At 37.3% G+C, this 13257-nt stretch overlaps 1 protein-coding gene across 3 annotated transcripts in view; it reads right to left on the minus strand.

Annotated features, from left to right (window-relative positions):
• Positions 1-664: 664 nt before the first annotated feature.
• The window catches only part of LOC137396371 (DNA-binding protein RFX7-like), a 57510-nt gene continuing 44917 nt past the window's right edge, over positions 665-13257 (minus strand). For all 3 annotated transcript variants that reach the window (XM_068082620.1, XM_068082619.1, XM_068082621.1), the window contains exons 9-15: positions 12494-12722; positions 8513-8916; positions 7828-7970; positions 6196-6368; positions 5243-5429; positions 3109-3273; positions 665-1588 (exon numbers count right to left, since the gene is read on the minus strand). In XM_068082620.1, coding sequence (XP_067938721.1) covers positions 1576-1588; positions 3109-3273; positions 5243-5429; positions 6196-6368; positions 7828-7970; positions 8513-8916; positions 12494-12722 — 1314 coding nt within the window. In that variant the 3' untranslated portion in view covers positions 665-1575. The remainder of the gene's footprint in view (positions 1589-3108; positions 3274-5242; positions 5430-6195; positions 6369-7827; positions 7971-8512; positions 8917-12493; positions 12723-13257) is intronic.

Consider the following 13257-nt stretch of genomic DNA (forward strand, 5'->3'; position numbering starts at 1 on the left):
ATATATATATTTCTCAAATTCCGTGTGTCGTCGTCGGAAATCCGACTATAGATCTTAAAAACTTCTCTATATATATATACTTCTCAAAGTCCGTGTGTCGTCGCCGGAAATCCGGCTATAGATCTTAAAAACTTGGATTCAGTATTCCGTACCAAAGAGGATTTGATCTCGGACCAAGCCGTTCACCGGTCTGATGCCTTGCCCACAAGACTACGGAAGTCAAATTGCATGCATGCCAATATAAGTCATTATATCAGGGCAAAACCTAACTGCTTTGCGTGACGCGAGTCATAGCATAACGTCACAAGAAGCTGTTCGCTCACATTATTAAACTGGCTAATAGCAAACTCTCACTACTTCTCATTGTTTCTAAGACAAAAAACTTTTCTCCTGATATGTAGTTTGAAAGTTAGAATGGCAAATGTTACTATATGTTAAATACAAATCAATTTTCTGTCCAAATACTCTTCTATTACACGGGCAACGCCGGGTGACACAGCTAGTATTTATATATATGGACCTTTTTACTAAGGACATAAAAATGTGCATAGCTGTACTACTTTACAGACTTCAGCCAAACTACCGAGATGCGGACAAGACATGTCATGGACAAGTTAACAACCTCGGAAGCCACAACATTTACAAACATAAAACACCATCTTCATAAATCCTTGCAAAGACAAATGCAAAAGATTTATTGAAAATTATGTACTTATATATATATTTATTCCTTAATCTAGACATGCTTACAATAAATAAGCATACAATGATGTGCGTATAAACACATGCTATACAATAACAGCGAGTTGAGTAGTAAATGCAGAACAATGCCATAACGCTACATTTAATGTAGTTACCATAGACTGATTATAGTATAGGTTTACATAAAATCGGTTTACATATGCGGCATAGACCCGCGATGATTATGTTGCATGACATTTCAATAACAGTTGCAAAAGAAGAGTAACACTCGCAGTCAATAAAAAATATAATAAAGACAGCCTTTATTGGCTCACCTTATGACCTTCACTGACTAACATCAGATGCAAATGCATAGCGGAAATCTTATTTCGACATTATAATTGAGATCAACTGGTCGAGCTGAAATTTCAAGGCCAAGGTCAAAAAGGGCAGCTGTCTTAAAAGTACAATCGTTACCATAAAGTATGAAGAAAGTCTGAAATGGCACGTTAAAGAGAACAGGAGATAAAATCATAAGGCAGGCAACCTGCCGAAACATGTCAGAAACCAGACTTGACAGTAACAGTCAGTCGAACTAAACTACCACGGTCATTGGTGTGGATATATATAGATATATAATGCACAAAGCTTCCCCACCAGAATAAGCGATATTTACAACTTGTCAACGGTGCACAGCCTATTAACTTATATGCGTCAGCGGTTATAGTCAGCGATGACTTGCGAGAACCCGCCAGAAGGCTGCAGTTTTATATGACTACCATATTGGTAGCGGGTAGAACCTGACATAACATATAGGGATTAAGTGTCTCATATGCTTAGCAGTTTCTTGAGCCTTACAGAGCAGTTGAGGTAACTGTGTTGCTTTTACTTCCCTTAGTTGCGTGAACTACAAATAAAATATGTGTACGTGATATCAAGGTCAACATGCACCAACTTTAACGGATGTTATAATTTTTTGTCCTAATTTTAAAAAAGGCGACAACGCTGCAATTCCAACATTTATGAAACTGATTACAAGACAGACAACTCCGCATCGAATCAAAATATTGTATGTAATAGCAAATAGCGCAGGTAATTATTTAGTGTAGCTGTGCACTTTAATGTTTTTATAATCAATTCAATTCAAGGATTCAAACCTTGAAAGGGTTTGTGTGACAAAATATTTGGGTAATAGGGTAAGAGATAAGTTTACTCTATATGTATATTCGTGAAGTTGGAGTTATCCTCTATATACTGTTTTCAGGTAATTACTTTATTAACGACCAGTGTGCAAATCGAGTAAAACAATTTAGCATATGGCGCATAATATAAGACAAGTTCTGTTTCCATAGCCCACAAACATTAAACTACAAAGATCTTTAAAGAAGCAACAGTTTTTCATGTAATTTATCAGCTGTCGACAGATCCTACCTGACTTTTCTGTACATAGTTATCGTGTATCCTTGATTGAGCAAATAAAACAACGCTACCATAATTATTATACAATTGAACTGAAACGTCCCACATGCACTCTAATCGTGCGCTTCCTACGACTAAGGAATTCAAAGCATCCTAAGAGATGTCTATGTCTATGGTTGTCTCTATGGATGTCTCTATATGCATATTGCTAAACAATTGGGCTAGATAAGCCATGGTACTGGTTCTGCTAGTTTTAAATCATGCACTCATATTGTGAACACATTTCAGAATCTAACAAAAGTTACCATAACCAATGTGTTAATTTTTAATTATTTAATCATTTTTATATAATATAACGAATTAACCAAAAATACCACACAATTGTACATTTATTTTCCTATAACAAATGTTTCACATGAAAGAGTGAAAAATGCATATAAACAAAAGGCCTGTAAACAAGCAATAAGTTTTAGCTTCAATAACAGAAAAGAATTAATAAGCTTGCTGAAGATTCTAAAACTACCTAACTGAACCTCATGTAAATGAAGGTCAAGTTGTCTTGATGAACAAAATGCCCGATTCCCTAAAGGAAAGTGACAATTTATGCCCCCTTTTAATACTTGAAATAGCAGATCAGAATGAGAACGACTCGGCTGTTTCCAGAATGGCATCACGACGCCATATGGAGGTGTGTCACTCCGGTATCGCTGCATGGAAACTTTGTCCGTATCTTCAAGGTACTAAATTGCCACTCAAGTGATTTTATGCCATATAAGATTTTCAAACAGGGCCCAATGTTGTGGCTGAGCCAAGAGCCTAGCCCCAGCATTGGGGATGGTCTCTTGACTCAGCTAGAACCCATTCGAAATATTTTAAAATCTTTTTAGAACATCTAGTGACAAATCAGATCGAGAAGAATTTCATTACAAAATGGCGCAAAACGTGACAAATTTGAAAACCCATGACATAAGAGATTAGCTAGTCACGAGAACACTGAGAGACACTTACCCATTAGACTGAGAGCCATCATTGAATACTACGGGAGATGAGAGACTGCCCCCTAAACTACGCTTAGCTATATAGTCAGAGTGTGCTGAAGTGGCAGGCTTGGTGGCTGTATGAGGTTTGGCTACAAGGGTTGACTGAACCCTTTCACCGGAAATGTTCCTCTTCCTAGCAAAAAGAGGGAAACAGTAACCTATCAATATGGTCTATAGAAATGTAGTTACATGTAGTTGCTGTTCCTTCCTAGAGTTTGGGTGCTTACAATGTTTGAGAAATGCATGAAGTTAAAACTCAGGCCTTGGTTACCATGACTTCAATTACAGGGTAAGACAAATGCCAAAAAATACCATACATTTATGAAGTTCAAATATTTCATCATGCAGACTTGAACCTATGAATGTCACTACAGTGAAACACCCTATGTCAGACGTGATGAACATACTGAAGTTTCAAATGTTCAAAAGTTTGTGATAATTCCTTTAACACGGGCTCTGCCACAGTATAAACCTCAACACATCTAAATGTATTAAAAGGAATCACTATATTTGTTGCCAATTTCTTTTCTCACCAATGGAAAAATGATGTTTCAGAAAAGTCATTAATCCAAAACCTTCGTTTGAATAAACAATACTTACAATATTGTATGGTATTTTCTGTCTAGTATTGTTAAGGTGACTTTTAGTTTGAAGTCGAAACCTTTTATTGTTTGAGCACTCAATGTTATCCATTTTAGGAAGTGGCTGCTATCCACAATTGTATTTTGAATGGTAAATATTTATTTGTCAGATGATCTTGCGTTTTAGGATCTTTTTTGCAGGGCTCCACTTCCAGATTCCTTGCGTATTCATATTGTGTTATTCAACTCTGCATAAATCTTTTCGAGCTTTTCTAAACTACTTTCATGTTATCTTAACACTCTAACAACAAAATAAAATAGCTAGCATTTATATACGACGAACTAGACCCCAGGGAGTTGTATTTTTATTTAAAAAAACATGTTTTTTTGAATTCGGCATGATTAGGTTTTCTTTAAGGTCCCCCAAGTCAGGTGCTAGAAATCTGCTGTTGAAAGGGTTCTAATGATATATTGTTAGTTTGGGCTAGCTAGAACAAGTAATAACAGAACAGAAGCCAACACAAAATTTGGTCATAGCTCAGCAATCAAAATTATAGGTGCACCTAGACAGTAAATTTCATGTTTATGGAGAATTTCAATTTGAAAAATTTTAAAAAGCAAGAAGCACCTTTGTATTGCGGCTGTTCTCAATAAATTATTTGCAAATATTAAATAAGATTGCTGGTGCACTATATGACTTCTGTGATGCTAAATTATATTTTATGAGATCTATCAATATGTTAGGAAGCTACAAAAAGAACTTTAAGTAATTTGAAGGCATTGAATTGTTTGATATGCAGTAAAATGAAAGGATACCTCTTAAGGCTGAAAGATCCAAATTTAATGTTGAAGGCGTGATGGCTTCCAGCGGAAGGGTTGATACTTTTGGCTAGTATTTTTATATTTAAAAGTAGTGATTACGTGAACCAACTCTCCTTGTCACCGTTAACAACAAAGAAAATTGCACAACTGCTGCTCTAATGAGATTTCAATTGATAATAGATCACCGTACTAACTATATGAAATCCTTTTGTAAAACTACTATAAATGAGCAGCTTTTATGTTCATGAGATTCACTCCAAGTTCCTATCTAGCTAGAGTCCTATCTAGCTAGAGTCCTATCTAGCTAGAGTCCTATCTAGCTAGAGTCCTATCTAGCTATAGTCCTATCTAGCTATAATCCTATCTAGCTATAGTCCTATCTAGCTATAGTCCCATCTAGCCATAGTCCTATCTAGCTATAGTCCTAGCTAGCTAGAGTCCTATTTAGCTATAATCCTATCTAGCTAGAGTCCTATCTAGCTATAGTCCTATATGCAGCTCTTATCAAGTGATGAAAACACCAAGTTCTTATCTAGCTATATTCTTATATGTAGCTCAAATCAAGTGTTAAAAACTCCAAGTTCCGATCTAGCTATAGTCCTACATGAAACTCTTTTCCAGTGATGAAAATTAAACACCGGGAGAAGACTAGCCAGAAGAACTCATCAATATGACAAACTATAGAGTGAGAGTAAATACCGTTTAAGAGGTTGGGTGGGTGGAGACATGGTGCCAACCAGAGAGTTGTTAAGCCTTGAAGGAACAGCGATGCCGGCAGGTGAGCTGTTTGCTGATCTCCCAGAATATGCATTGTTAGCGTGTTGTGTCTCATTGCCGTAGTACATTCTCATCTCCCTGCTTGGGTCATGCACTGGCCGGAAGTTTCCTGCTCACGAGATCAAAAAATTAGAACTTGGAAACAATGATAGGAGAATTTGACTGCGGACTAGTAGTACGATTGCACTGTCTAAGAGAATGTTGGCAAGGCACTTGATCAGCGTCTAAATTATGAAGGTTAAAGCAAGGGAAAATGTGTGACCATAAGACCGATATAATGAAAGCATTAGCAGGTGCTTGTCAGGTTTCCCAAAACTATAAAATTTTAAAGCCAGCAATTTTACCAACTAGTTGTAGTCGAAAACCTGAACCGGAAAAAGCATGTTGTTTCTAGCAGAAGATAAAACTGCGAAAAGCAGACAAACAAGTCCAAGACTCACAAAGAAGTGTGAAAATCGAATTTTGTGCTGTACTATAAGAAACCAATGAGTATCTGTCTTAGGCAACTTATAGCGATCAGATAACAAGATGGCTAAAGGAGGACGACTCTTAATGAAGTAGCTCAGGTTGCACAACTCCAATTTAGGTTATGAAAGCTTAAGCTTTAACTCTTTCTAAAATGTAATAAATATTCAAACACCAAATATTTTTTATGAATTACTAATACCAGTAAAACTTACTTTTTTACAAAATCAACTAGGCATGAGAGGACAACTAACAATTACACTACAAGTACATTGTTAGCTGCAGGAGAGAAAGGCTAAATGTGGTGAAGTAATAATCTATGGGATGTCCGCAAGAGAATGAGAAGTGTAAATATTTTTTCACACAGCCCCATGACAGAAATGCAAGATAAAAATGTATGGATGATTCACCATTTGGGGTACTTGGAGGAGAATAGATGTCGCCTGATGAACTGGTTGACAAGGTGGCTGCTGTAGCTGCCAGATGCCCTGAAGGGTGCCCAGGGTGCATTTTTGGAGCCGCCAAAGAGCTTTGCTTAGATTTATGAGAGGCAGCGTAGCCGAGTTGTGGACCGGAATGATGCCTGCATAGAGTAAACAATGTTCCAAGAAACTAAGAAATCTCCGCAGACCATTTTAATCAGTTTAAAAATTAACATGAAGGTAATAAACACAAGGAACCTGGAATACGCTCCAAAGAGGCAAAACTTAAACTTCATTTAATATAACAGTAACAGTCAAAATTTAACATCAAGATGAAACTCGATGAAAATTTCTTGAAGCTACTGAAAACTTCAGCGAAGACCCTCCCGATCTTGGCTAAAAGAAGGCTGGTGACACGCCTAGCTTTGGCGAGCTTATGCGATTTAACAAACTTGACCTCTCCAGGCACCAAAGAGCCTTAACGACTAGCTATTATGATGAAACGACAGATTACAAGGGTTCAATAAGTAAAAGCAAATGATCAATATGTGGAAGTTGATGTGAAATGTACTTTTAAAAGAGCTCTTTCAAACACGTGAGCTAAAACGGCTCAGTCACGCTCAGGTGAAGCGCGGGTGAAGGGGCAGTAATCGAGTAACTTTATGTAAACACAACGGCCTACACAAACAGGGCACTCAAGTTTTGAACAAATACTTTGACATTGATGTTGTATAAGCAGGATGAACTTGACAGCTGTTAATATAAAAACAATTCAACATAAAAATTTGTTTATAAAAAGTTGTCTTTCTTTACATGCATAAAGGAATGCAGATAGAGATGTATCCGCATCTCTATCTTGTTGCTCGCTAATGACATCTTCTGATCTTTCTAAAATATTTCCTGTTATCTTTCAGCTGAGCAGAAGAACTCAGATTTTGCCAAGATACCAACTCCACAAATTCGCACGCGTGTAGATAAACTTTGGTGTAGCTAGAATTTTGAGAATGCATATAACCACTTTTTCAATTTGTCATAACGCACCGATTTAGATTTAATTACTACCCCTGATTGGGCGGAAAGTACGAACAAAAATGGTCTCCTGCTGGACAAGAGGAGACAATTTCTGTTAATTGCACTTGAATATAAAAAATAACATACGTTCTATCACAAACATTTCCTTAGAAAAACAAAATCGCCAGGGATAAATAATGAAGATAATAGCAGTTTTTTTCTAGAACCTCTTGTTACCTTCAAATTCACTCTGGCGGTTCAGTTTCTAACTCCTTGAACTGAAGATGCTGACTCTATTTTATTGGTAACCTAGCTTGTGAAGCCTTCATAAAGATGCTTGTTCTCATAATTATACATGTAAATAGCCTCAAAACCCTACGATTGACAGAGAGGTCTCTAGCAAAGCTACCAAATGTCTCATGGCCTACCTGAACCACTACGATTGATGGAGGTCTCTAGCAAAGCTACCAAAAGTCTCATGGCCTGCCTGAACCCCTACGATTGACGGAGAGGTCTCTAGCAAAGCTACCAAATGTCTCATGGCCTACCTGAACCTCTACGATTGACGGAGAGGTCTCTAGCAAAGCTACCAAATGTCTCAATGCCTACCTGAACCGACCCGTGTCTGCTGCATTGTGGTTGGGCCCAGAAAGTAGAAGATTGTATAAAACTGTGTTAGAAGATCCCTGAGAAGATTGTAACGATGGGGGCTGTGAGCCGGCACCCGCTCCTTGTGTAATAGGTCCCTGAGCCTAAATAAACAGGAGACTCCCATTCACAAATAGGTAGCTGAATTAATCTACCATATCAACTAGATTAACCTGTATAATTGTAAAACACACATTTCGATTTTTGATTTTAAAAGACAAAACTTAATCACAGTTTAAACCTTCAGAATAAAAATACGTGAATAATGACGTCAATAGTTGCCATCATTGCAATAGTTGATAGGCCTATCGGCTATTGCGTTCAAGTTGCAGCGTTGAGCGTCTCTTTACAACTATAGACGTTATAATCGCATTTTCGCTTAATCTGAGCAGGTTTTGTTGATTTGAATCTATTAACATGCGGGCAGTCGGATCACCTCAAACATCAGAAACCATCACAAATGATAGAAAAATACCTTGATATTTTCTGATAAAATCTATCAAATTTTTGTGTAAGATCTTTGAGACCAGTGAGAGATGAGAAACTACCTAGTCATACAATGAAAACAAAGATGGAACAACAATTAATGATAAAGACGTTAATCGAGCACCAATTTATACATGGCAGTAGAGATGGATGAACTCACTGAAAGTGAGCGAATTCTCTCTTCAACTTCTTGTTGTGTAGTCTCGGCTTCCTCATCTAGAGGGAGAGTGCCTGAGCTCCCCTTCTCAATGATGTCTAGAATCTCATTGATCTCTAACTCGTCACTCTCACTGCTGAGGACAGGCTCGAGGGGTTTGCTGTATGACTGGGCATGGGCTGGACCAGACAGGCGGTTTAAGCCAGGGAGCTGGGTAGTGCCGACGACTCCGCAGTCCCTGATAGGAATGAATGCGCTGTTGGTCCGGTTGAACTCGACTCTCTGGAACCCGGAGAGGTTAGGGTTCTGACTGAACTGATGACCAGGGAAGTTTTGGTACATGTCAGTAGCCTGGGGTGCTGCCAGATGCTCAGCACGATAGCCAGGTGCATTAGTATCCTCATAATCTGCAAATCAGGCGCCGGCTATACAGATCTGCCTCTACTTGCATATTTATACTTGATACTTCGACTTAAAAAACTGCCTGTTTAAAAAATAACAAACACCCATGAAATGGATAGCACTTCAAACCATAAGCACTTTCTCGTAGTTTGGGTAGATTACATAGCTAGGCACCATCAGTGGGACAGTAACATAGGGAGATAGCGTGGACAATTAAAGCTACTGACTTAAAAATTTTTGGGAAATAAAATGTTTGCGGGAATGACTTGTCAAAATGCAAATCAGTCTGTCACGCAAGAACAGGTGATTTGGCTTGCCTAACACAAAAACTCCTGCCATCCAAACTGTCTACAGCTTTCATACCTGATATATTATGTTACAACTGCCAACTCTATGTTTATCAGATGAATAAGAAAACAAATGGCCTCCACTCCCATCCCATGCTAACAAACCTCCCTCTATTTAACAATATTTCAGGAGGAACCATGATGAAAGTAGCGAGATTCAGTGCTAATCATGGGCAATAATATACCGTAAAACCTCTATTTGAACGCCGCCTTTATTTGATCGCCGCCTTTATTTGAACGTCGCCTTTATTTGAACGCCGCCTTTATTTGAACGCTGCCTTTATTTGAACGTCGCCTTTATTTGAACATCGCCTTGATTTGAACGCCGCCTTTATTTGAACGCCACTATAAGAAAAGGGTTGAACAATAGAACGCCACCCTTTAATTGAATCTCACCTCTATTTGACCGCCTCCATTTCGCCATTCTTTGATCTTTACGAACCAATAATCGGGATCGTAGAAAAGAAGATAGTGGTCAGTACAAAAGTGTTCACAAAATGGTACTGGTAATGACTCGGTTACATCATTAACAATTAATTCTTTCCTGGTTGGTGTTCGTACTGAAGTTCGTTTTATAACTCCAAAGTTGTATAGTTTTTTTAACGCTTTTAAAGCAGCACCATAACAATAATTAATAACTGTATCAGGCTAATAGTAGTTCTTTGTTTAACGCGGTCTTGAAATTACAACATATATGAAAAACGGTTTACCGATTATGATGGAATCTGTACTACTAATTGAGGCTAAAATGTACTTAGCACGCTTAGAGTGCAAGCCATGCCACTTTGCTAAAACTTCCTCATTATTTGCACAAAATGTATTCTAAATGGCGGCTTGTAAAATTTTTGCTCTGCTAAAAATTGTTTGGACACTAATATCGACTAGTTGAGCGGCTCGAGAGAAAATTGATGCTCAGCAGACTCTGTGGAATTTATTGAACTGCCAGAAGATAACATGGGTTCAAACGAAAGCAACAGTCAGAATAAAACTGCCTGACATAGTTTGGTTATAAAAAATATCAATTTTTCTTTCTACATGTACTATTAATATGGTCAATGTTACTGTTTCTTGAATATATATTTGCAGCATTTGATAGATTGTTATTATATAACTTAAAAACTTGTATTTTATAGCATATTGTTTGATAGCATCATTGCAGTTATCTAAACTCGACTTTTGATGGAAGGACGCTCATAACATCTTTTATTGCACATAGAAAGCCAGTTTTGGTTGCAAACTGTAGCAAACACATCATTGAGTGCAAAGAGCTTTCAAGCAACCTTGTTAAATCTATGCATACATTAGATGTTCCTTTAACGTATACCTCCTATAATGTAAATTCCAGATAACATAAAGAAACTATGTGAAATTTTTGCTTCGTACTACATAAAAAAATTCATATAATGGAAAGTGTCAAGTCTGGCGAATTCTCAAATTCGATTTGAATGGTAACCATCTTGTCGCGCTTGCGAAAGAAAAAGCGATGCGCGTATATCGTTATATCTATTATTATCTATATACAATTCATACAATCTACTTTGCCTTCTTACAATTCTCGTCGATGCGTCGACAAAACAGAGAAAAAGGTAGGTGCGCAATAAATACTTAAAAGTGATCAGGTCTTACACCGTTGGTCTGCCAATCTGCGTGTCACGAGTTGGAATATCGTCAAAAGGATGGACATGGCTCTTATTAAAGATTTAGCCTAGCTAAGTTACTAGCCAAGTTACTCAAATTCATTGAGTAAAGGAACTCAGCAAATGGCAACTACATTACCTGCATCTGTTGATAAGCTGTTTTAAATCTTGAATATGTAGCATAAAAAGTAGAAAATGTTTTTCAGTTTTAGTTGCCTCGAGCTTTCAAATACAGTGGAACCTCGGTTCTCGACCACAATCCGTTCTAGAAGGTTGTTTGAAAACCGAGTTGTTCGAGATCCGAAACATGTTTTCCCTTTAGAATTAATATATGTAAATTTTAATCTGTTCCAAGTCAATTTAACAACTTCGGTAAAGTCTTTTTAACATTTTACCCCACAGAACTGTACTGTCTATTGCATACTACAAATAAAAACAGGTAGATATAGACCGTGTTTAACTTTAATAAAAGTTTTTTTTTATCTATAATGATGAAAAAAGAGTAAACACTTTGTATGTTTTTCTTTTAAAACATCGAAAACATTAAAGGTTACGATACAACACCAAAAATCTCAGAAATTGATAATGAAACAGCCAAAAAATGCAACACACCAGTTAAATCAAAAATTGTGTGAAAAAGAAAATATAAACAGCAATGGCCCATTTACTTCACATCTTTGAAGAAGAATCCTCCTCCAAAACAATTTAGGGTAACTCGACTGGAGGAGTAGTGTCCCTAGAAAATCTCTTTGGTAGAGGCGACGTCCTCCCAGATGACTCTTTTTTGTAAAGAATTAATGTCCCTTTTTTGAGAACCTTCCGCAAGTGGCTCACAACAACGTCATTAAACGCATAAGCATGCTGTTTCCGGAGCTGTTCCGAATGTTAAATTTAAATGCGCATGTTCCGGTTTGTTCGAGAACCAAATTTATGGTTGAGATCCGAGACAACACATCTCAATTTTTTTGGTTGAAAACTGAGTTGGCCGAAAACCGAAGCATTCGACAACCGAGGTTCCACTGTATTTGAATTATGCATTGGTCAGACACACTCAGAAATATTTAATATTTAAAAGTTCGAATGGTAAATGTTTGTTATTACCAGTGCAATGTCAGGCATTCACCTAGTATCGTTACAAAATAAAAATATGCCTTTAATTTAAAGTAATGTTATAAGAAATCAAAAGCTCAACAAATTACTACGCAGGCTATATGATCATTATATGTAGGTTAATCGCAAGAAATATATACCAACGGGTAGAGATATTTCTCAGCTTTCTAGTGCATATTTATTTAGAAGTTTACAATAAGTTGGAGGTAAGTTATAGCAGATTTTGCACATCTAAAAGGGTCAATGTCGCTCAGCCCGAGGGAGTGTACAAAATATAGCTGACATTCGCTTCACCCATAAAAGGGTTAAATTTGTCTTCCCAAGATTCTGACAACGTAATTGATAAATACAACTCCACCCTTTATATAAACGCCACATCTAATAAAACGCCACTATAGGGAAAGGTTAAAAAATAGAGCATCATGGCATTCAAATAGAGGTTTTATGGTAATAACATATAAAACGGTTGGTACAAAAATCGATCGTACCTGGAAGGACGGGGGTATTTCTGGCACTGTTTGGAAGGCTCAAACATTGAGATGATGCGACTGTGTTCACAGGCTGAGGAGGAAAATCAAATGTATGTTGATAACTATTCAGAGGAGTCGATGGGCAGCTTTGAATCCTTGGATCATACATGAAGTTCGATGGGTGTTGCGAATTGGTGTGAAGAGGACCTATAGGAGTTGTCCGCTCACTGCTTACCGCACTCTCACACTGCAATGCATGGGAGTGTAGAAACTCTTAGACAGTATCATACCAACCAAAGTACCTCCTCAAATAAACAAGAGGTGAGAGCATAGGTAGATACTACATATAGTGATTATGAGTTTTGTGGTTGTAGGTTTGACATGAACACTTTATATACTTGCTAGCAATGACCATATGGTTGGATATACATGTACATATATATATAATACATGTATTTAAAAACAAATTTCATGTTCACTTCCTTCCGTTTTACTCTCATGCTATGATGTATTCATAATTCTGAAGCAGGTTTCATACTTCTGTAGCCATTTTAACATTTTTAGAGCAGCTAAAAACTGGGAACTTCACATGCGCTGTTTTTGTAATATTTTACCTAGTTAAATAAACATAAAGATACTTGAGTAAGATGCACCCCTGCGGCCTTTCACGCTCTCGCTATAGAGCTATAACGTTGATCACGTTCAAAGATGATAGCATGAAATATGCGTAAATTCTTTAGCAACACTCTTTCAAAAAATTATGTACAATACCAACGATACTA

Source organism: Watersipora subatra, chromosome 5, assembly GCF_963576615.1.
Source record: "Watersipora subatra chromosome 5, tzWatSuba1.1, whole genome shotgun sequence".
Lineage (NCBI taxonomy): Eukaryota > Metazoa > Bryozoa > Gymnolaemata > Cheilostomatida > Watersiporidae > Watersipora > Watersipora subatra.